Source organism: Ptychodera flava, chromosome 19 (genome assembly GCF_041260155.1).
Source record: "Ptychodera flava strain L36383 chromosome 19, AS_Pfla_20210202, whole genome shotgun sequence".
Classification (NCBI taxonomy): domain Eukaryota; kingdom Metazoa; phylum Hemichordata; class Enteropneusta; family Ptychoderidae; genus Ptychodera; species Ptychodera flava.
The window spans coordinates 17332330-17358569 of NC_091946.1; the positions used below are offsets into that span (position 1 = coordinate 17332330).

At 35.2% G+C, this 26240-nt stretch overlaps 2 protein-coding genes across 6 annotated transcripts in view; both read right to left on the reverse strand.

Moving 5' to 3' along the window:
• LOC139118750 (uncharacterized) overlaps positions 1 to 18188 on the reverse strand; it is a 56992-nt gene extending 38804 nt beyond the window's left edge. For 2 of the 5 annotated variants that reach the window (XM_070682177.1, XM_070682175.1), the window contains exons 1-5: positions 17845 to 18188; positions 5272 to 5653; positions 3742 to 3883; positions 1710 to 1829; positions 315 to 440 (exon numbers count right to left, since the gene is read on the reverse strand). In XM_070682177.1, the coding sequence (XP_070538278.1) occupies positions 315 to 440; positions 1710 to 1829; positions 3742 to 3883; positions 5272 to 5653; positions 17845 to 17939 (865 nt within the window). In that variant the 5' untranslated portion in view covers positions 17940 to 18188. Of the gene's footprint in view, positions 1 to 314; positions 441 to 1709; positions 1830 to 3741; positions 3884 to 5271; positions 5654 to 11877; positions 12200 to 17844 lie in introns of those variants that run through there. The other 3 variants (XM_070682179.1, XM_070682178.1, XM_070682176.1) reach the window with 2 other exon arrangements.
• A 1779-nt stretch (positions 18189 to 19967) lies between these two features.
• Positions 19968 to 26240, reverse strand: part of LOC139118748 (uncharacterized) — a 45731-nt gene continuing 39458 nt past the window's right edge. Inside the window, exon 24 of the mRNA XM_070682172.1 lies at positions 19968 to 25724. Coding sequence (XP_070538273.1) covers positions 25551 to 25724 — 174 coding nt within the window. The 3' untranslated portion in view covers positions 19968 to 25550. The remainder of the gene's footprint in view (positions 25725 to 26240) is intronic.

The window sequence follows — 26240 nt, forward strand, 5'->3', positions numbered from 1 at the left end:
TTTGACTTGATCCATCTTAAAGACTCAACCAGAGTTCTTCTGTTTAATAACAAAATTCTGCTTCACGTAGTACCACAAAGTAACGCAAAACGTAAAGAAATCGTGCTTTCTTACGCACAGCCCGCCTTCACAAAACCTGGAAAAATGTCTCATCATAAATGTGTCATTCACCCAGTCTTGTTTCTTTTTAAGAAAAACACAAAACTTTCTTGCGTTTTTGAGTTTGGCTCTATAGAAATCCATTTGATTGATTGGTTGACTGATTGATTTAATTATTAAAATGGTTGTCTTGGTTTTTCGAAATTCAAACTTACCGCCGCAATCAGTTTCATCTTCTCCTCCATAGCAGTTTTTAATTCTGTCGCAAACCTTATCATTTGTCAGACAGATACCAAGTTCACTGCCGGAGTCACATCTAAACTGGTTGGGACCACATTCGGCTAAGACCAAAAGAAAGTCGATGTATATCAAAAATGTGTCAAGTCTTAATGGTCCTTGAATCTTGAATAGGTAGTTTCATAATAACATTTATCAAACAACATATTAATATGATACATTGATACAACTTTAAAAGGATAAGGAAAGAATGCAATCATCGAAATTGCCAGTGTCAACAAAAAAAAATAGCACAAGAATCAGGATTTGAGGACTACTGCTCTGATTAGTTATAATTTAATATTTGAACATGTTCATTCAAATGACAGCTGCAATCATCGTAATTAACATCAAACAAAGGTAAAATTAGCACTGTTATTTTGAGCGATGAATTGACTGAGTCTATAGGTGAATACGATACGTGTGAATCGGTTGAGCTTATATGTATAAAGGCCTGTCTGTATTATACCAGGTACCTGTTCATGAGGGCTATAGAGCTCGTTTATAACCCAGAGCAGCGATGCGTCACAAGAACCATGCTATTCTCCGAGGTTGTGGGACTGGGGGTACAATTATGTGTTTGTGGTGACGCAAGCCATGGGCAGTAATAAACAGGTGCTACAGCCCGAATAAAGACCAGATTATAGTTATTTTGACACACTAAACACGCTCATGCTCTTCCATGTTACTGTTGTACGTATGCTTTGATTTATTGGCACTGAAAAATATATTAAGAGAAGTTTACTGAGCGATTCTCAAAAGTGGTGCCGATGTCTTCAGAAAAAGATCGAAGCATACATATTCGTAACATACACTATAATGTACTTAGTTGCACTTGAATATTTATTGTTAATGAGCACTTCGTCGTGCTCTAGCCATCCGCCTTAATTACTTTAAAGCCGCAGACGACATTAATAGAATGTTCATATGACCGGATACTTTTCCCTGGGGAAGTAGTCTTCGGAAAAAACCTCTGACGCCATTTTTTGAAGCAGGAGATAAGAGACTAATCGTGACTGCTTTCTCGCCACGTGACGTGTTCTGGGCAATTATGGCACGGTTTCGTGCTATACTTGTAACTACTTATCTATGTTAGTAACGCATGCATGTGTTCCTTTATTCGTTGTTTAATGTCTCCATGTATATCGACAGCTATCTATAAATGTATCACTACAGTTTCTCTCTTTCATAAATGCACATTTAAGTATTTCGTCATTCTGATTCACACATCAAAAAAATTTGCGAACATAAAAAAATGATTCTTAGAATGATTACTCTATCATATTAGGATGACAGCGACTGCCTGTCTCATATTCTGCATAATGACAACTCACGATAATTGCATTTATCTTCGTCACTCATATCGCCACAGTGATTGACACCGTCACAGACCAAATACGGCTTTATACAATGTATTCCATCCTGACACAGGAAATCTCCTTCCATACAGGGTGCTGAAAAGACCAAAACCTCAAATAGTGCTTATTTGTGACTCTATCGTCGAACAGTATAATTATTTAACAGTGCAAACTCTACTTTCGCACAGTGAGTAAATGCGACTACAGAATTACGACGACGACACGAATGTGATAAAATCAGACATAGGGGTGTCCATTTCACCTTTGTTTGTCCTGGCAGTTCCCGCCAGCGGTAAATTGCCTCACTACCTCTGAACTTCTACCATAGGAGATCGAGTCCAAATCTAATCAATGTGTATTGCACGCCATGAGTGTTTCTTGTAATTAACGTTCAAACTGTGGTCATGGGACAAGAACGTCAAAAACTTTCTCTGGTGCACTTGATCCTTTGACAAACAATTCATTTTTTTCCGAAAAGAAAATCACTGCAGGAGTATGTATCATAATGCATCAGGGAGAGTGTTGTCGAGTACGCCAATGCGTCATTCAAATTTACCAGCTGTGATAAAATAGTAATATACCAGCGCTAAAATGGGTGTTTGATGGTTTGGAAAAATCGCCTTTAAAACTAAGTAAATAATTGCGTACACGGGAATAACTCAAAGGGTGACGTAAATTTTTTTAAATTTTGCTGTTACGCCTACTTTAAAGGGGTGATCGTCGGAACTACGCGTGTGCGACTTTCTTGTTTTAAATTACAAACAATGTATTTCATGCATGATATCTATATGCATCACTTCAACATAGCTGCAACCTATGAAGTTTACGATATTCATTGTTAACAAACATGTTTTAACTTTCATCAATCGCCAACGTACCCTAGATACAGTATTTACATCGGTCATAGGGGTGCCTGGCAACCTTTGAGCAGAGTTCCGACGACCACCACCCCCATGTCCCCCCCCCCTTTTAATAGAATATGACGCTTTCGCTACTAGCGTTTTCACTCTTTGTCACCTGCCTCTACTACGTGGCCGACTACGCGTGCTAGGAATCGGTTTTTCGCTCGGGATTGAGTTCAACGCACTTTTGCGATAGCATTCCTGACCGTTAGCATTATATGGTATAGGGAATGTGTGTATCTTTACCAGATAATAATCCGGACTAATGAAAAGTGCGTCGCATTTACATTTTAAATTTCATCGCGCTTACTGATGACTAAGAAATGAAACATCGGGTGTTTATGCCATTCACGAGCTGCAGACAGTGTTCACATGTAACTCTCCCGGAGAAACTTGAACTTTGAATTCATAATCAAGGATAAAACTTAGGAGTAAAATGCAAATTTTGGATCAGAGCAACAAACAGACCAAAACGCATCGTTTAATGTTTACACATCGTGTTAACTCTTTTCTACGGGGATTATTTTCCAAGAAATGGAAGGGCAAAAAAACAAGACGATGAAAACTTATTATCTTGACAGCCTTTAAAATAAGTCAACTCAAAGAGAATATTAAAAAGAAGTATCATAAAAATGAGTATTTGAAAATTCTCCCCGAATAAGGTCAGACATTGCTGAATATTAAGGCTAATTATAAGTATGACCCACCGCTAGCTAGGAACTACCTACAAATCAAAATCTCAACGAGTGCGCGGAAGGTTAAGTTATATGCATCAATGCTGTGCACAAGTTTCGACAACGAGCTTGCTGACATAAATATGTACACGTTCCTTCGAAAACAAACTATATAAAAACACAGAAAGAAAGGTTAATAGATTAAACGATACATACAAACATGCATTCATGCACGCATACACCCATAAACACATACATACATACATACATACATACATACATACATACATACATACATACATACATACATACATACATACATACATACATACATACATACATACATACATACATACATACATACATACATACATACATACATACATACATACATACACACTTTCCGCACTATTCTGTTAGACTCTAACTTACTGTAATAAGGTGGAGCAAAATTCTGCTCAAGCAGCAACATTTCACTGTACTTTGAATCCCTCACGGCACTTTTCCGAAGCTTGTTTGTATTACAGATTGTCACAGATGGAAATTCAAGGGCTTTCTCCGAAACTAGGGTTACCTAGGGTTCGAGTAAATGAAATTAAAATTTGGAAAAATTTGGTTGACAAAAAAAATAACATATTATGAGCAAATATCAGGTCCAAAGGCATAATTGAATTAGATTTAGTCTAATAAACTAGTGATTGAAATGTTATAGACTTGTTATTTACATTTTTTAATCATAGCTTCAATCTTGAGTCATCACGTAGAAGTTCGTTCCTTAGGACAACAAAAAATGAAAGCTTTGAACTCGGTTTATATTTCATTTAGCACATGTTAAACATGAAAATGTTCATAATTTTCACTTTAACAGTAGTGATTGTTGGCACTTATAGATGCAAAACGCCTGAATAATGCTTGTTCCTCAAGAAGGCATCCAATAGCTTTAAATTAAAGTAGACAACTAATGATATGCACTCATCTAGTTTTTTATCTCCTGTTAGTGTGGTGGTATACCATTGAAGAGCAATTAAAAAACGCGCCTACTTGGCAGGGATTTTTTATGATTGCAGTCCTTTCACTTTTGCACCAAAAACACTTTGTTCTTGTCTTCATGCGAATTGACTGATGGCAACATTTTGTGCATTACCGTGTTCTCTAAATAAGGTCACATAAATTTTCGAAAATGCATATTTTTGTTGGTTTTGTTTTCTATTTGTGCTGTGAATTACTTAATACCCTGTGTTAACAGCGTCATTAGTCAGATATTACGCCATGACGCTTATTGCTAACATTATAGGACCTTTTAACTCATTATTATTAGTAGAAACGCTGACAGCATATCGTAAATTGTACTGTATCGTGCTTTAACAGGTATTTATACTGTTTGTTTATAGTCTCGGTATTTTTAATAAAACAAAACGGTTGGTGGACATGTTGGTGGACTGTTATATCACAATTGGCAATCTCGTACATTATCAACACATTTAGGTGATTTTCTTATTTGAATGCTTTATAGTTACAAGAAGTTTAACATGAATGCGTGGCTGTTTATGCAAATTTCTTTAACTTAGAGCTTTACAAAGTACATACGAATTTTTAGATCAGGCAATTTTCGAAAAGACGAAAAAGTCGACAGTTCAATCATTCAGGAAGTGCCGATTCCATAATTTTATTCACCTATCATCCAGCAAACGCGAGCAATAAATAAAATCGAAAATAAACATGTCGCCCGTACGGTCTCTGGGAGTGTTGAAGGTTTGCATGTAAGACCCATTGCACGGATCTTTTAACAACTGCTCGCCAGCAAATCCCATGCAAACATTGTTGTTGGCTGTCCTTTGAGGAACAGTAAACAATCGACTTCATATCATATGAAATGTAAGAAATGAGTAAACAATTACCCGCCTTCTTGTCCATGATATTATTTGTCAATAAATGAGAAGTAATACACTAATAATTGCCTACCTTAACATTGACATTGTATTCAAAATATTGTATAATCACTAAGGTCATCTGTACAAGCATAACACTCGCTGCCAACAAAACTATCGCTAACCACATTGAACGAGTGACATTCGACTTGGCGGTTGTAATCTGAACGATGCCGTGAGCTGTTGTCTCCCGTCCAAAATCTTCAAGCATGTGTTTCAACGAATCTTCATGATTCCCGCCTTTTTCCTCCGAAGACTTATCTAGAGAAGATAATTCATCGGGTTCTTCACTGGTATAATTTTCTTGGTTTTTGTGTAGATATCGGTTTAGATGTTTGCCTTTGTCACTTCTGTTGAAAGTTGCACTGTTCAGTGATACTAGAGGATATGGGTCACCCGGCCGATCATCTTGCGAACTGAAACATGTAATTTTTGAATCTTGTGTGAAATTTAATTAATGGTAGATATTATTTAATGTGTATGACTTAAATTCATGGGTGATATTGCAATAACATGTAACTGGTTTTAGTGTTAATACGCTTCATTGATGTAAAAATATTGTCATAAACAAGCTTGGATGTTGAGTGATAGAAAAAGTCAAAATCAAACCGTTTGAGTAAAACGATGATAGTATAAGTAATTGTCATCATCATCATCATCATCATCATCATCATCACTGATCGAGTGTTCGAGTCAGGACATTATGGTGATAGTCAAAACAGTAATCTCGGCAAATATTTGGCCCAACGAGCTGCAGGGGGGTACGTAAGGGGTGCAATATTGTAGCAAGGGCGCTGTCATTGTTTACGCCCTGAGGGTCGGCGGAATGACCTCGGAAATCCGAAATCATTGTGTAGGTTAGTATTTTTGACAGCTTGGGCTCAAGACCTAAATATTGCCCAAAGTTGCCACAATATATATCCGCGTGTGTGTTCGTCTGTCTGTCCGTCTGTCCACCCTTCCATAAAAGGTGTTGTTTAAGCGACAACCTAAAACCAGAGGTCATCATGGGGAGATCTGGGTTTGATTAGATTTTTAGTTGATGTGGTCTCCATAATTAACAGTCATTTGCATAAGTAATTATTTCGTGCATAAGGATATATTACAATCTGAAGAATTACTCAACCAAACTTGATGTAACTATGTCTTCACTCAAACTGTTATGTGGTCAAACTATGCCAAATGTCTGATGTGTGGGTCTTACTGCTTATAAACTAATTTGCATATTTAATGACTTTCTGTAATTAGGCTGCACATCAAAAATGAATGCACTGATTTTGGATTTGACCTCTACAATTTATGAATATACTCAGTTTAACTTATAGTTAATGTTTGATGTCCATTACATCCTAATTCCTAGCTCATTTGCATATCAATGCAATTCTGTACTAGGTCATCTGTCAAACTTAATGGTCTGCATTTGATTGAACTTTTGGTATACATTGGTTATGTTTAGATTTGTTCGCGCTTAAGTTGGATTGGTGTGATATTCATATGTACCACAATTACATAGTAAATACATATTATGTAAGCAGGCTATATATCAAAGCTATATGTCATATGTAGATTGAGTGAATTTGAGCAAACTTCTAACGTACAAAAGTTATGATAAAATTACGTTATACATGAAGTTCATGGGCATGACATATCAGTCGATTTGATCAGATTTCTGAGGTACAATCTAAGTTGAATACTTTGAATTTGAACAAGTACAACATTAATGTATATTAAATTGATTGATGGATGGATGGATTACCTCAATAATTTTCCCAATTATATGCTTCTACTACAATATCTAACTACTTTTGCTAAGTTGAAGGAATTAATTTGACTTCAAAAATGCGCCAGGTGACCTGTAAAGTGTCAGTAACCAATAAGATCATTGTACGCGTCAAAGGCTTAGTCCAATATTTAGTGTTGATTTTAACAGAATAAATATGACTCCTTAAGTGTTCCCATCATCTCAAAAGATTTCCCGGATTATTCTGAAGACTATCTGCTCCAACTGCTATATGCAACTGCTTTTGCATAATGGAAGGGATATTTTTGAGTTGAAATATGTGCCAGGTGACCTGTAAAATGTCACTTCCTGATAGGAATATGGTACACTTCCGTGACTTAGTCCAACATTTAGTATTGATTTGATTGAATGAATATGACTCCCAAAGTGTCCCAATGACCTCAAAAGTGTTTGCGGATAATTCTGATGATTATATGCTTCCACTGCTAAATTCACCTACTGTTACTTAAATTCAATGGATTTGACTGATTTAAAAAATGTGCCAAGTGACCTGTAGAGTGTCAGTTACTTTTAAGAATATGGTGCACTTCATCGGCTTTGTCAAACATTTTGCATTGATTTGAAGAAATACATTTGACTCCAAAAGTGTTCCATAGCCTAAAAAGTGTCCCCAGATAAATCTTATGGTTATTAGCTCCCACTGCTGTATAAGCTTACTTTCAGGTAATCAAATGGATTTGCTTGACTTCAAAACTGTGCCACGTGACCTGAAAAGTGTAAGTTATGAATATATATAATTATTGTAGACGTCTACTCCTTTGTCCAACATTTAGACTTAAATTTTAAAAATATCTTAGACTCTGTAAGTGTGCCATTACCTCAAAGTGTCCCTGGATAATTCTGTTGATTATACTAGTATGCTCCCACTGCTATATCCAACGATGTATGTCTAATTGAAGCATTTTTTATTCTACAAGTAACCTTAATCTTTTATTTTATATCTAAGTGCAATTATTACATAGCAGTTATAGCTATGACCTCGAAGTCGTACTTATCAACTAACGTCCCTATGTATCGCAGGTATATTCTTGAAAAACACTTGCCCAAGCCCTTGTTAATTCTGTTCCAGGCCGTAGTCCTGTGCTTTTATATCCAAATCGAAGTATTAAATAAAAGCAATCAGTATGACTTTAAAACATCGATATCACTTCAAATCTTTCCTCAATTTTAAGATACATTTTTTTTTCAAAACACAAGCCCCGCCTTAAACTCTTTTAGAGCCCTAATCTTGTATTTTTGCAACTGTCCCATGTCAAGCCATTTCTGATGGCATTGTGTTCCTAAAATGGATACAAGACCAGTAAAATTATCTATGTACCCGCGAAAATAGTCCTATGCATTAAATTGGCTTAGTTAAACTGATGGATCCACATTTGTGTAATAGTTGTTTGTCTGTTAACCATATAGCGAGGTAAAATAGAAATTAGCAGTCTCACGCACGACCAAGACTTTATGTTTATTTCAGGAAAACCAAGAGGGCTTTTATTTGCAGACTAACCTTAGGGCTTGTCAATACTTGATATTTGAGTAGATCTAACTTGCAACTCGCTGGTATATTAGGGCAATTTATGTCACCTATCGCTGAACCATCGGTTTCTTGTTACAAGGCTATGCAATGTGACGACGATGAATGACCGAAATGAAGTTAAACAAACATATGACTGTGATATCAATGACAGAAAAAATAGATGTATAATGTTTAGTCAGTCAAGCATGTTGTTCCTGTGTTACTCATCTCATATGTGTGTTTCAGGTCACTCTTTGTACACTGACAGCAGAATTAAATTTTGAGGTTTTATTGAAAATACTAGTAGACAGTATACGCGTGAATTAATTGGATAGTGCACAAGTAAAGAAAGTTCGCCTCTAAATGTGAGTGTATCATCAGAATTGTAACCCTTAATTCAAAAGGTGTGCACAATGAGTCTCGTGTCATGTTGCAACGTCAGGTTGAACGACTGGGCAAGATCTCGCAAAGTCTCGCCTTTCCTTTGGAAAAGGTCCTCGTAGAATAAAAGTGTGATTTAGGTTTGCAATTTGCCTTCAAACCAGGTAGCATAGGAGCAAGAGTACCAAGCTCAATTACCGATAAACCATCTCCCTTGTCACCCTTCAAATTTTCCATTTTGAAGTTATATATTATTAAGCTCGTTTAAATGAATTCTACAGCCGTCACCATAGTACTGTATTTCTATTCTATTCTGCATTTTAAATAATCGATTATACCACATATTTTGGCAAGGAATGGCCTATGAGACGGTATTTTGCTTTTTCAATGATACCAGAAACAACATGTTCGGAATGCGTCGACTTTAAGGTCATGCAATTACAATTCATGCGTGTGAGATTCCGTAAATTCTACAATTCCACGAGTTGCTATTTGAGTTTTATCTATAGCATTTTCTAAATGCTTGTCTTAAAATTCTGACTTTGTCGGGGGAAGTTCACCTATCAATAAAGGGAACGGAACTATGCAGAATGTTAAATTAAGATCGTTTAAATATATAATATCTCATACCAAAGGTATCCCACACATGTACAGCTTTAACCACGGCTAGTACTATTCCACGATAAATTTGAAAATAATTTTTAACAAAGCCTTCGTTCAGCAAGCTGAATGAAAGTATTCTCTCATGATCGAAGTCTTTTATCTTATTGTATGACTGAGTCTCGAATAATTCAAAGGTGTCTTCTGTCCATCAGAAACATTAATATCAGTTGGTAAATCACAATTTTCTGTACACGTTACATGAAACTTTCGTTCTGATTCTGATTTTAAAATCCTGTATTCATTAAAGAGCATGGATGGTCGAAACCCTTGATATTCTAATCTTCATATATACATTGTGCGTCTCCGTAACTTGCTAACATATATTTGAAGGGTTTTACTCTACTTGACATAGTCCGTTCATACAAGTTCAATGCAGTGTAGCTAAACTCACCATGTTTGAAATATACATCAACAGCTTCAATTTACGAAAATACAGAGTAGAGATAGAATGCGCCTGGGAATATATCGGGACTCTCGTACTTTAAAAACATATTTGGGCTTATTTCGAAGTTCATTGAGTAAATAAAGTTTTCTGCAGCTTGTTTTTGTAAAAATAAAAATTTTATTTTTCCTCATAGAGTTATCACTGGTATAGCAGCCATTTTGAATTTCAATTGTCGGTAAATAGCAGGTGCTTTTTTCTCATGCACAATTTTGCAGGGTGGCTCGTGGGTTTTATTTTTAGTTTCGAAAGTGTTAGGTTTAAGGTTTTCTTGCAGAAAGTTTAGGCATCTCTTTAAGCTACATAATGCCCGTGATCACTTTACTGTTGATTAAGTCTAGGTGATGTAAACTGAGATTCTGTTTGTATAAAAGAAAAAAAGTGGCGGTTGGAGTAATAAATGTAAGGTTCACGAGAGGCACCCCGCAGTCAGGAGTGAGATAACATTCTATTTAATGCCTCGCCCGTCCAATTCAAATCGTCCATTATCAGCCTGCACTCAGACAAAGCTACCACTTTGGGCATGGGAATACAGGTATATACGTTTTCATGGGTCAAACTTTATTATTTATTTACGCTTTTACTCTTTTAGAATATTACACAATTTAGAAGTGTTTCAAGGTTAGACTTTCCTTATTTGGATTTTGAAATAATATCGTGTCAAGCAAAAGTCATACCCGCAATTTCAGTTTGACAAATAATGGTTTCCACCAAGGCCTTCATGAGCTGGATGAGAAACAAACTGTGACGTCCATGGTTACATACCTGTATTATTATGCTACCTCGACTTTACTCTTATCTGATCTCTCGCACTGAGTGAAATTGGAATAAGTTTATTCAGTAGGAAAGAAGCTTGATTTATTCGACTTAACGCAAGTGCAAGTAAAAGTTTATTTAGAAAGTTTTGCAGTCGAGACAGACGTTTTCTCTAATTTAATCGCCATCATTTTCATGGTGGCATTTCCTCAATTCGAACGTCTGAACAAAGTCTAAACACGGCACTGGCGATGTATTCATTTCCTGCAATATTGAAATCGTCACACAATGTATGCCCTCTAAACACTGACTTCATTTGAAACAGATGAATTTTAGCAGATACTGAAATACTGAAATACAGTGCCGTTGCCAAGGGGTTACGATAGTAAAATCATTATCGCCACTAATACATGGTAGAGTAACCATTTTATCACGCTCCTGTAGACAGAATTTCCGCTAGCACCTGATAGGCTTAATCAACAGTAAAATGGCTACAGGTGTCATTAATAACGGATGCAGCAATTAACGTTTTGATAAGTTATTCCGAAAAAGTGGAAACAATTTACAGCAATATGATCATTGATATCCGGATAAATACTTCCACACGGCAATGTACTGTACGCAAACAAACATACTGATGCGACTTCAGCTTTCCTGTGCGCATTTCACATCCAACAATACAACATAACGCAGAATGTGAAAGTAGACTTAAGCTGGCTGAAACCGTCCAAGAAATTTCATTCTTTAATGAAATGCATTCTGCAAAGTAGTAAGTTTTTCTTGAATATAAATATTGCTAACTTTTGGACATGAGTATGTTTACAGAATAACATTCAGTACATTCAATACACGTTTAGTGCAGTGTTTATGGTATTTCCTCTCTTCTTCCCTATGTCTCTGAATTACCATTACTAGATAAGGCAGGCATTTTCTGACGATTAAGAATCCATGGTTCACGGCATTCGTTCCGTACAGTAGGTTTTGTTCTTATCTTGTCTGGAAATATTAAAGTGTTCATCAAACCTGTCAAAAATGTGGGTTGTTTCTAATGCAATGGGAAGAATCAAGCCATGTATTGAATTCTACCAACCTGTCATGTTCTCTGTGATGTGTGTGTCCATGAAGCCAGGATGCGCGATATGTTACCGGTGTCACAAAATGTTTACGCTGTTCCATGGTATTTCCTTCTTAGGCACTTATCAATCTTACAAGGAAAAAAACTCAGATCTAGCTGCTTGAATGGACCTATATAACGTGAGTACAATGACGTGGGTGAGCTTATTTTCTACAAGGGTTGTTCAGGATGAGTCGTGCGGCAAGTATTCGTATATTGAACTAATATCACTTAGTTACTTTCCTTACATCAGAGCGCTTCACAATGAATGGACAACCTCTGTTGCGTGGACGTTAATAATGAATTGCAGCGTTTCACTTCGAGTAAACTAATTTCCATAAATAACGCGTTTGTAAAGACCTTATAGGCGCCCTTTACCTCAAAGGTCCATCCGTGCTAAATTTGCAGTAAGATAGAGGGTTATACTAATGTCTGCCTAATTTGCATAAATCCAAAATGTCCGCCCCGGTATTATAGGTTCAATGCTTTTGGCCTCTTAATGCCCAATATTGGTCCGATTTTGAATTTTTTTTATTTCCATATACCTTGTATATTTTCATCATATTTTAGCCATGTTTACGATAATTCCAGTTTTTATTTTTAAAACAGGAACATAAGTCGGAATTTTACGATAAAAGAATGGTATTCTCACACACTATGTCTTCTAATCGATACTTGTTTCATGATTTTATAAGGTGCAAATGTCCGTTATGTTAAATAAATAAATAGATAAATAAATAAATACGTAAATACAAAAGGAGTGAAACAATGCTATATTTGCATAAATCCAAAATGGCCGCCCCGGTATTATTGAATCAACACTTATGACCACATATTGCACGATACCAGTCCAATTTGAACAATTTGTTTTTATTTTCTTCTAAATTGTACAATGTCTTCGAATTTCTAACATTTTGAGGGCATTTCCTATTGTAGTTATTAATAAAACAGGCACACAAGTCTGAATTTCAGGGTTAAACAGTGGTACACACACACACTTTACCCTCCAATCAATACTTGTCTAATTTTGCAAGATACTTACGTATATGGTGTGAAATATATAAATAAAATTGAAAGCAATCTCAGTATAACTAATATCCATTTTGTGTTTGGTTGTTATTTTGCCAATAACCTATTCCCTAATTCATATTAAAAGCCACCGGCTGAACTTACGCACTGTTTAGAACATTCTTTCTGTTGAGTGATAGAAAAAGTCAAAATCAAACCGCTTGAATAAAACGATCATAGTAAAAGTACTCATCATCATCATCATCATCATCATCACCATCACCATCGTATCATCATCCTCATCATAGTAATAATAGCACATGCATTGCGCCTATCCTTACAACATTAATGTCTATTTCATTGATTGATGGATGGATGGATTACCTCAATAATTTTGCCAATTATATGCTTCTACTACAATATCTAACTACTTTTGCTAAGTTGAAGGAATTAATTTGACTTCAAAAATGCGCCAGGTGACCTGTAAAGTGTCAGTAACCAATAAGATCATTGTACACGTCAAAGGCTTAGTCCAATATTTAGTGTTGATTTTAACAGAATACATATGACTCCTTAAGTGTCCCCATCATCTCAAAAGATTTCCCGGATTATTCTGAAGACTATCTGCTCCAACTGCTATATGCAACTGCTTTTGCATAATGGCAGGGATATTTTTGAGTTGAAATATGTGCCAGGTGACCTGTAAAATGTCACTTCCTGATAGGAATATGGTACACTTCCGTGACTTAGTCCAACATTTAGTATTGATTTGATTGAATGAATATGACTCCCAAAGTGTCCCAATGACCTCAAAAGTGTTTGCGGATAATTCTGATGATTATATGCTTCCACTGCTAAATTCACCTACTGTTACGTAATTGAATGGATTTGACTGATTTAAAAATGTGCCAAGTGACCTGTAGAGTGTCAGTTACTTATACGAATATGGTGCACTTCATCGGCTATGTCAAACTTTGACATTGATTTGAAGAAATACATTTGACTCCAAAAGTGTCCCATGGCCTAAAAAGTGTCCCCAAATAATTTTCATGGTTATTAGCTCCAACTGCTATATCAGCTTACTTTCAGGTAATCAAATGGATTTGCTTGACTTCAAAACTGTGCCACGTGACCTGAAAAGTGCAAGTTATGAATATAATTATTGTATACGTCTACTACTTTGTCCAACATTTAGACTTAAATTTTAAAAAAATATCTTAGACTTTGTATGTGTGCCATTACCTCAAAGTGTCCCTGGATAATTCTATTGATTATACTAGTATGCTCCCACTGCCCTATCCCACGATGTTTGTCTAATTGAAGCATTGTTTATTCTATAAGTAACCTTAATCTTTTATTTTATATCTAAGTTCAATTATTACATAGAAGTTCTAGCTATGACCTCGAAGTTGTACTTATCAACCAACGTCCCTATTTATCGCAGGTATATTCTTGAAAAACACTTGCCCAAGCCTTTGTTAATTCTGTTCCAGGCCGTAGTCCTGTGCTTTTATATTCAACTCGAAGTATTAAATAAAAGCAATCAGTATGACTTTAAAACATCGATATCACTTCAAATCTTTCCTCAATTTTAAGATACATGTTTTTTTCAAAACACAAGCCCCACCTTAAACTCTTTTAGAGCCCCAATCTTGTATTTCTGCAACTGTCCCATGTCAAGCCATTTCTGATGGCATTGTGTTTCTTAAATGGATACAAGACCAGTAAAATTATCTATGTACCCGCGAAAATAGTCCTATGCATTGAATTGGGATCCACATTTGTGTAATAGTTGTTTGTCTGTTAACCATATAGCGAGGTAAAATAGAAATTAGCAAATTAGTATTTCAGGAAAACCAAGAGGCATTTATTTGCAGACTAATCTTAGGGCTTGTCAATACTTGATATTTGAGTAGATCTAAGTTGCAACTCGCTGGTATATCAGGGCAATTTATGTCACCTATCGCTGAACCATCGGTTTCTTGTTACAAGGCTATGCAATGTGAGGACGATGAATGACCGAAATGAAGCTAAACAAACATATGACTGTGATATCAATGACAGAAAAAATAGATGTATAATGTTTAGTCAGTAAAGCATGTTGTTCCTGTGTTACTCATCTCATATGTGTGTTTCAGGTCACTCTTTGTACACTGACAGCAAAATTAAATTTGGAGGTTTTGTTGAAAATACTAGTAGACAGTATACGCGTGAATTAATTGGATAGTGCACACGTAAAGAAAGTTCGCCTCTAAATGTGAGTTTATCATCAGTATTGTAACCCTTAATTCAATAGCTGTGCACAATGAGTCTCATGTCATGTTGCAACGTCAGGCTGAACTACTGGGCAAGATCTCGCAAAGTCTCGCCTTTCCTTTGGAAAAGGTCCTCGTAGAATAAAAGTGTGATTTAGGTTTGCAATTTGCCTTCATACCAGGTAGCATAGGAGCCAGAGTACCAAGCTCAATTACCGATAAACCGTCTCCCTTATCACCCTTCAAATTTTCCATTTTGGAGTTATATATTATTAAGCTCGTATAAATGAATACCATGGTTATGTATTTCTATTCTATTCTGCATTTTAAATAATCGATTATACCACTCATTTTAGCAACGAATGGTCTATGAGAGGGTACTTCGCTTTTTTAATGATACCAGAAACAACATGTTCGAAATAAGTCGACTTCAAGGTCATGCAATTCATGAGTGTGAGATTCCGCAAATTCTACAATTACACGAGTTGCTATTTGAGTTTTATCTATAGCATTTGCTAAATGCTTGTCTTAAAATTCTGACTTTGTCGGGGAAAGTAAGCCTATCAATACAGGGAACGGAACTATGCAGAATGTTAAATTAAGAACGTTAAAATATATAATATCTTATACCAAAGGTGCCCCACACATGTACAGCTTTAACCACGGCTAGAACTATTCCACGATAAATTTGAAAATAATTTTAACAAAGCCTTCGTTCAGCAATCACAATGAAAGTATTATCTCATAATCGAAGTCTTTTATCTTATTGTATGACTGAGTCTCGAATAATTCAAACGTGTTTTCTGTCCATCAGAAACATTAATATCAGTTGGTAAATCACAATTTTCTGTACACGTTACATAAAACTTTCGTTCTAATTCTGATTTAAAAATCCTATATTCATTAATGAACATGGATGGTCGAAAACCTTGATATTCTAATCTTCATATATACATTGTGCGTCTTCGTAACTTGCTAACACATACTTAAAGGATTTAACTCTACTTTACACAGTCCGTTCATACAAGTTCAATGCAGTGTAGCTAAACTCACCATGTTTGAAATATACATCAACAGCTTCAATTTACGAAAATAAAGAGTAGAGGTAGAATGCGCCTGGGAATATATCTGGACTCTCATACTTTAAAAACACATTTTGGCTTATTTCGAAGTTCATTGAGTAAATAAAGTTTTCTGCAGCTTGTTTTTGTAAAAATAAAAATGTTATTCTTCCTCATAGAGTTACCACTGGTATAGCAGCCATTTGAATTTCAATTGTCGATAAATAGTAGGTACTTTATTTCTCATGCACAATTTTGCAGGGTTGCTCGAAAGTGTTAGGTTTAAGGTTTTCTTGCAGAAAGTTTAGGCAAATGTTTAAGGCTTTCACAGTCAAGGCGCGTACTACATTATATACTTGGCCACTTTACTGTTGATTAAGCCCAGTTGATGTAAACTGAGATTCTGTTTGTATAAAAACAGTGGCGGTAATTGCAATTAATGTAAGGTTCACTATAGGCACCCCGCTGTCAGAATTGAGATAACATTCTACTTAATGTCTCGCCCGCCCATTTCAAATCGGCCACACCACTGCAGAGACACTATCAGCCTGCACTCGGACAAAGTTACCACTTTTGGCATGGAAAACAGGTATATACGTTCTCTTTTACTCTTATTAGAATATTACAAAATTTAGGAGTGTTTGTCTCTTACCCTCTGCATATCATGGTTAGACTTTCCTTCTTTGGATTTTGAAATAATATCCTGTCAAACCCGCAAACTTTCAGTTTCACAAATTATGGTTTCGACCACGGCCTTCATGAGCGGGGTGAGAAACAAACTGTGACGTTCATGGTTACACTCGTGTATTATTACTCTACCTCCACTTTACTTTACTCTTATCTGATCTTTCGTACTGAGTGAAATTGGAGTAAGTTTATTCAATAGGAAAGAATCATGGTTGTTCGACTTATCGCAAAGGCAAGTAAATGTATTTTCAAAAGTTTTGCAGTCAAGACAGACGAATTCTGTAATTTAATCGCCATCATTTTCATGATGGCATTTACTCAAATCAAACGTCTGAATAAAGTCTAAACACGGCACTGGTGATGTACACTATAGTGTTGTTGACATTCATTTCCTGCTATATTGTAATCGGCACAAAATGTTTGATGCTCTCTAACACTGACTTCATTTGAAAGATATGAATTTTAGCAGATACTGAAATACTAATGCCGTTGCGAACTCATTTATGTATCTTATAATCACTCCAGAATTTCAGACTAATAGTGTGCACGGGGTTACGATGGTAAAATCATTATCACCACTAATACATGGTAGGGTAACCATTTTATCACCCTTCTGTAAACAGAATATGAATATTGCAAACATTTGGAGTTGAGTATGTTGCTAGAATGGCATCCAATGCATTCATTACAGATTAAACGAGGTGTTTATGGTATTTCCTTTCCCCTACCCCAGTCTCTAAATAACAATTTTAGATAAGGCAGGCATTTTCTGGCGATTAAGAATCAATGATACATGGCCTTCTTTCCGTACCGTGGGTTTTGTCCTGATCTTGTCTGAAAATACTAAAGATTTCATCATACCTGTCAAACATATTGGTTGTTTCTAATGCCTGGAGAAGAATCCAGCCATGGATATATTAAAATTAACCAACCTCTTGAACCTGTCATGCTCTGTGCCATAGTTGTGTCCATAACGCCAGGATGCACGATGTGTTACCGGTGTCACAAAATGTTTACGCTGCTCCATGGTATTTCCCTTGTCGGCACTGTATCGATCTTACATGGAAAAAGCCTAAGATCTAGCTGCTTGAGTGTACCTTTATACCGCGAGTACAATGACGTGAGTGAGCCTATTTCTGCAAGTGTTGTTATGTTCAGGATGAGTCGTGCGTCAACTACTCGTACATTTGACTGATTTCACTTAGTTAATTTCCTTACATCAGAGCGCTTCAAAATGAATGGACACCCTCTGTTGCGTGAACATTAATAATGAATAGCAGCATTTCACTTTGAGTAAACTAATTTCCATAAATCACGTGTCACTTAAGACCTCATAGTTGTCCTTTACTTCAGTGCTAAATTTGCACTAAGATAGAGGGTTAAACTCGTGTCTGACAATACCCACCACTTACAGGGACGCTTTTGTATTCACATTGACATTTTTGAAGTAATATTAGCTGTTATTTTATGAATGAAGTTGAATAAAAATATACAAAATTAGGGCTGAGGACAGAATGAATAAAGGGGAGGGCTAATGTCTGAATAAATATGCCTTTGCTATAAAACGACGCATTTGCAGTCATATGGACATTTTGAAGGCATAGTAATCGCTGCCTTTCAATACAAGAATGGATATGCAAAACACAGGAATAGGGCTCGAAACAGATTCATTAAGGGGGACTATTGTGTTTTTAAAAAAAATCCACCCTAGAGTAAGAAACGTATTTTGAAGTCACACTGATTACTGTAATTTATTACTTCACCATACATACATAGGTACAGAAGCGGGCTTGAAATAGAACTATTAGGGGAAGGAACAAGTGTTTTTTTCCCAAATTATGCCTACCCTATACAGACATGCTGTTGAAAATATGTACATTATTGAAATCAAACCAGTTTGTTGTAATTTAATTCTTCAATGCCCGAAAAAATTAAAATATCATGGATTTGATAATAATTAACAAAGAGAAGATTTATTTCATAAAAAATAGCTACCCAAAAATGTTATTTAATTATTGAATTTGAATAAAGCAATACAAGATTTTGGCTAATATTTTAAAAAGGTACCTAAGCGATACAGGCATGTTGTTGACGACGCGTACAGTTTCTAAGTCATACTAGTTGCCAGCTATAAAACATAACATCAGGGAAAGGCTGCAGTTTTTTTTTTCAAATATACCAATCCTTAAATTAAGGAAATATTTGAAGTCGTATCAGTATTTTTATGTCATATTGATTGAAGTTATTATTAACGTTCGATATGAAAATATTGGATTAGGTTGTGGAACAGAATTGACTAAGGGGAGGGCTAATGTTTTCGAAAAATATACCAACTCTATTGGCAGATGTTGTTGAAGACAGGCAAATATTTGAACTCATATTGAATGCTATTTTTTATTGAATTCTGTTATTTATTACTTAAAGTTCGATATGAAATACAGGATTAGGGCATGAAACAGAATTTACAAAGGGAAGCGCAAATGTTTTCGAAAAATATACCTAACGTACAGGTAGATGCTATTTGAAGATAAGCAGTTTTGAAGTCATACTAGTTGACGCTGTTTACTTTTCCAAATTGAATATAATTTCAAGATTAGGGCTCTAAACAGAATCACCAAAGAGCTGATGATCTTCAAAACTATTCCAACTCAATAGACAGATACCGTTGAAGACATACAAATTCTTGATATAAAGTTACATATAAGATTAAAGGTTAAGGTTACTTGTAGAATCAAAAATTTGCTTTACATTGGGTAAACAAAATTGGATATGGTAGTGGGGATGTGCAAGTATAATCATCACATTTATCTGGGGACACTTTTTAGGTCATTGGGACACTTTTGGAATCAATGATATTTGCTCAATGCATACGAAATGTTTGACAAATAAAGCAATGGAAATGTAAAAACTTGATTGGTCATCCTAAATATTTTTGAAAAAAACCCATTCCTTTTAAATACGGGTAGTTCGATATAAAAATGGAATCACATAACCATCAAAATTATCCAGGGAAACTTTTGAAGTCATGGACAATGAACAATTTTGGAGCCTAATCTTTATTCTTACTTCAAGAATATATTTTGGACAAAACCAAGAAGGTGTACTTTAGTTATATTAATTTTGTGACTGTACACGTCACCTGGCACATTTTTTTAGTCAAACGCATTCCTTTGATTACGTAAAAGAAGTTGAATAAAGCAGAGGAAGTACATAATCATCGAAATTTCCTTGAACACCTTGAGGTCCTTGGGACACTTTTAGAGTCAGATGTATTCTTGTTAACACAATACAAAATGTTAGACGAAGCAAGTGAAATGTATCCTATAAGTAATAAGCACTTGACAGGTCACCTGGCACATTTTTTTAAGTCAAAACAAACCCTTCAGTTCCGTATAGGTAGTTTGATATAGCAATGGAATCACATAACCATGGAAATCATGTGTGTGAACACGTGAGCTAACAAGTTTGTTGCAAGGCGCGGGGTGATATTTTACGTCTGTTATTGTCACTAGTGTCCATAATTGCTAACGATGTCCGATAACGTACTGACTGGTTGACGCAGCGAAGTAACACAAAACACGTGCTGTAACACTGGCCGTCAGTACGTTGATAGGCATCCATGCATTGACCAGCCTGAATAAATTACTGTGCCAATTCTTCGCCGCGAGCTGAAAGGTTCAATGATACAGTATTTTTGTGGATTGTAAACATGAAGTGCCGCTCAGAGAGACATCTGACCTGTAAGCAATTTTCTGCGTTTTTTGAAAATAACACATTTCATAAAGTAAACCAAGTTCACAGCAGGTAAGTAGCTAGATTCAAAATATTTTTTCCAACAAAAACAACAACATTCAAACACATGTACAGTCTTTGTATGATACAATGTTGTTTTTTTCAGAACTGTAAGGTTCAGAGTATCAACTACTACTTCTTGATCTCGAAATGCCAGGTATCCAGCTTGTGAACACAATAAGAATACATGTGAAGTGCATTAACATTGTTTACAATGAAGCTAAGAGCAAAATAAAATTTAATTGTGAACAATAACAATACAGAGTATACATAAGATGGCTGTAATTATTGGTATGTTAACAAGAGGAAAAGAACAAACTTTATTGACACAAAATAAAATTACTGAAAAAATCAGCAAACATTAGAGATACTTTGCTTTTAACATTAAATCCCTTATGTTTAAAAATGTGTATGTCTTTGTACACGCATAATAACTGACTTTTATTTCACAATTACACACCCTTCAGTAATGAATTCAGAGATACATTTAGTTAAGTCAATGTCCCTGCTTGATGTACAGCACATGGCATTAAAATGCATGAAATAATGACTTGTCTTTGCAATGCAAGCTAGTATTTTCCGTCCACCTATCATGGCATAAACTATATAGGTATAGCAGTGCTTAATTTGGAAATGCCAGGACTGGTGTTTAGTATGTAGGTTGACCATGCGGGCCTTACTAAACAGATCCTGATTATTTAATATACAAATCATGAAAAATGTTACCCTTACATATCTGTAATTTCCTGTAATTTTTTTGTCTTTACTAAATGCCGTAGCGATGTCTATCTGTTTGTACGAGTGTGTGTCTGTCTCTTTGTCTTTCTGTTCACACTTTAATCCAAGAACGCCTGAACGGATTCAAGTCAGATTTAGTAGACATGTATTATACGCTAATGGAAAGAACTGATTAATTTTTGTTAGTTTTGCTTGCATATTAATGAGGTATGAAATATTATTATTGCATATAATGGTTTGCTTTCCAGACAGCAATGACAGTGTCGACATATATTAAGAAAAAATTTCATGAAACATGCACAAAATTTCATGAAACATTTCACTGATGACAATCTCAGAACATTATGACTATACTGAGAGTGGCATGTCAATTATCTGCTCACTTGCAGATTTAATGAACAGAAATTCCTTCAACAAATTTGATGATAACCGCTACAAACATTGATCTTATAGATATTTAATGGTACTGGGAAGCATTTAGGAGTGTCAAGTTAAAAACAGCTCATTTGCCTATTTAATTAAAGTTTTGTAATTAGTCTTATAACTCCTAAAATACAATACCAAATTTGATGAAATCTGCTGCAGATACTGATCCAACTGATATCTGTCTAGGTTCAGAAGCATTTAGTAGTGTGAAATTAATTAAGGATTCATTTGCATATTTAATGAATTTTGTAATTAGTCATAATTCCGAAATTATAACACCAAATTTGGTGCAACCTGCTACAGATATTGATCTGATAAATACATAATTGTCGCTTAAAGCCGTGTACATTGTCAGGTTAATTAAGGGTTCATTTCCATATTTAATTATCTTTGTTATTAGTGATGTAACTCCGAAATTACTGCTTCTAATCTGATGAAATGTTTTATAGATATTGATCTGATAAATATCTAATTGTTCAGTGAAGCATTGAGCAGTGTCAAGTTCCTGAACAGCTCATTTGCAAATGGAAGTTTTGTAATAAATGACTAAACTCCGAGGGTACTGTGCGAAAGTTGGTGCAACCTGCTACATATAATGATCTAACAGAAGTCTTATTGTAAATCACGTGAGCACATTCAGTACAAATGTTTTTTGTTTTTATGGGTTTTTTCATTTGAATGATGTTAAAAATATGCAAATTAGGTGAAAAACATTACATTGTTCCCGGGGGATAACACGACTCAGGTTCTTTCAAATTGCAAATACGTACGCAAATTGCATTTTTGGCCAAAAAATTTTCATCATCTGCTTCTTCGAAAGTGCTCGTCAGAAAGCTTTGAATTCTAATACACATGTCCATAAGAAATCCTTCATTTAGATTTGTTGAAGTCGTGATGAAATATGCACATTTGTAATTTTAAGGAAATTTTTTGTTATTTTAAAGGAAAAAAATTACAGTGTTCTTACTCAAACAATATCAAATTAATTAGCAGAGATACCAGTTTAAATGGAAAGCCCACTGTTCTAGATAATCTCTATTATTGGTAACTGTTATTAAATTGTTGTACGTAGTCAATTTGTGAGCTCTCACTTTCTGTGTGGCAATTGAAGCAATTACGATAAGTGCCATTTTGGTCAAAAATTATAAATTCTTACTTAATTTCTTAAAAATGATAGCGACAGATAAAACGAAACTGATGGAAAAGAGACAGGAGCTCGGGTAATATACCGACAGACAGGAGAATAACGAAACAAATGTGAAACAGCTGATGATATTGTAATATATGCCTATGAATTTTTCAGGTAATATAATAAGGGTTCGTGGATGAACTGACATTCATCAACTTAGACTCTCTCAGCGCCTGATTATTTTTTGGTTGTGATGATCAAAGCAATGAACAGCTAATAACAAACAAATTTATGATTAAATCTAAATATATAATTAGGGAGTCTAGATATATAATGAAAGAGTCTAGAAACATTCCATGATAGATCTGAAAAAATGAATGATGTATTGACATGGCAAAGTGTTCCGAGCTAAAAATTTGCTTTCAACGCTTCCTTACACATACAAACTTCATAAAGACTCTTTTGTGTACTTTTACACTGTACGTACTCCGTTTTAATAATATTCCATAAAATACGTGCACCAGCTCGTGACAGAACAAACATTAAGGACACTTATTGCAAAGACATATATTTTGAAACGGACATTGTTTCACTATTAAAACAATGGATCGTAGAAAAGCGGTATAGAAATGCAACATGTAAAATTTTCGTTTTTGTATATAATCCCTTGCCATGAAGCTGACCTGTTTTAGACATATTTCTCGTAAAATTAGCTTGATTGAAACAAGTTTTCGCTTCCGTGATTCTATGCATAATGGGAAGAGACGCTATTAGAGGTCGTTTCTGACAAAAATGAGGACATCTTGTGAACTACTTCTCAGCAATTGGTCCAAGGCTATCTGGCAGATTACCAACTATGGTGTACAATCGTAGTACATCACGAATAATACAACGGGTTTTTTCGTATCTAGATCAATCAAATACAATTCTATTTACATGTGACAGTCATATTTAAATACTCGCCCTTACAACCTGACTATAAACAGTTTACAATCCATATACGGGGTATTCTGCCGTAGTGATTAGCCATTCAAGGAGTATCTTTGGGATAGCTATGTTAGAATTAAAGCGACTGATAATTATTCAAATAGCAAGACAACGATTATAGTATGTTAAACCATGGTGTCCATGAAGAGCGACCTTTTCATGAATTTAACCAAATCGGTGGCAAAATTATGACATCCGACGGGAATCGGCATAGAGCTCCGTGTGTTGATTTTGTGATCAGCGACCTATAACTTTGAGTAAATTTAATTTCCATGTGCCTCAAAACATTGAACTAATCTAATACCTCAAGTGACAACGCCCTTACATGAATTTCAACATTTAAACGTGGTACCAGTTTTAGTTACTTGTTTATACGTACATATACATATATAGAAAAAAGACGATATATTTATTAAAACAACACGATATACATTAGAACTATAAGAATTACGGTGAGAAATTAGTTTCTACCTCGAGAAGTCTAGTCCTTGACATAATGAAATGGTATATAAAAAAGCAATATGAACGTACATATAAATGACACTTAATGAACTGAGTCATGGTCTTGAAAAATTATGCCTCTTAAGTTCCTTACGTCGGAAAAAATACAATTTCTGCTCTAACATACAAAGACTGCACGAATTTAACAGTAAAACAGTCACAAAAATCATGTAATTTTTTAAGGTTGTTTGTATTTTCAAATCATTAAAGCAGTGAAGCTATATATATATATATATATATATATATATATATATATATATATATATATATATATATATATATATATATATATATATATATATATATATATATATCATGGTAAACACCACCTTTACAAACAAACAAGTATCCTAGAATAAGCTTTTTTCGACAGAGATTGGTCTTGTTGAGATCTGTTCATATTATGTTCGATATGTGATGCCATATATATCTACAATGTTTAGGATACTATTATAATGTATATTAGTGCTTCCATCATTTGACCGAGGCCTATTTTGTTAGATGACCAGTATGAAGTGAGTATTGCCTGTTAAATACTAGACTGATGCCGTGAAAGTGTATTGGCAAGACATGGAAATTTGATTGACGTGTATTCTGAAGAAACTTTAAATTACAATGGATCGATTAACTTATTTGGCGGACCGACAACTGAAATTATTCGACGCCATACAACATATAAAATGTTATGCTCTAAATCTTATGAAATTTTAATCCTGTTTTTATTCCAGTTACTTATGTCGTAAATTTCATTCTGGACGAAAAACTGAAAGTTCTTTATGGGTTGAATATGAAAACGACGACAATTACGGAGAGCACATCAATGGAAGTAACATGAAAGACTGTTAACCATGGACAATTAATCACTGAATGACGATTCTTTCCAGCTAGCGTATCTCGACTTCAATGCTCATAGACTAGATGTCGTTCCGAACATGGTGCATGAAGGATTATTACCCAAGGTGTCACAATGCCCCAGGTATCACGTGACACGTCTTTGGTGAGTAATAAATGCGCTGGGGGAGGGGAACTTAACATCTGCTACCTTCAGAGTGACGATTTTATGAGTCATTTATCAATAGTTCTTTTCCAGTGGTGTTGTCTTCCTCTCGTTTCTTTCCTCTTGCAACAACCTCTTTGGCATAGATTCAGAATAAGTCTCATGAATTCACAGACTGTGATGACTGAAAATCCGACGTACAACCCGAGAGTACCGCCTACATCGCTCAGTAGGTCTTCCCACTGCATAAATTTAGGACAAAGGATAGAAAACTATAATTAATTATAAAAGTCGGTTTATAATGTCGTATCTGTTCTCCAAAATATTGGTGGATAACTTTATTATGAAATGGCTACGGCATTACGTTATAAGCTTACTAATAGTTACAACAGCTTGCAAATTTGTTTAAATATATAACTCATTTCTTAAGAAGTATGTCAGCTATATTTTCTTTTGTAACGACAGTCAGTAACCCTACGCAGTTTTTGGAGCACACATGTGCATGTCCCTTAGAAAGAATGATTGGCACTTCATACATGAAAACAGGCGACCCTATGTCTTTTTGAGGAAAAACCACATTACTCTCGTCGGAAAAGTTGTTGACAAACTTCTCTACAGCATGAAGCGATAATACATCAAATATGTAGCACCATCCAATCTTCTAACGTAGTGTGAAATTCTTACCATGTGGCCCTTGGCCGCAAATTCCATGGCCTTTTTCGCGTCAAAATATACAGCTATATCAATCTGTCTGCCTG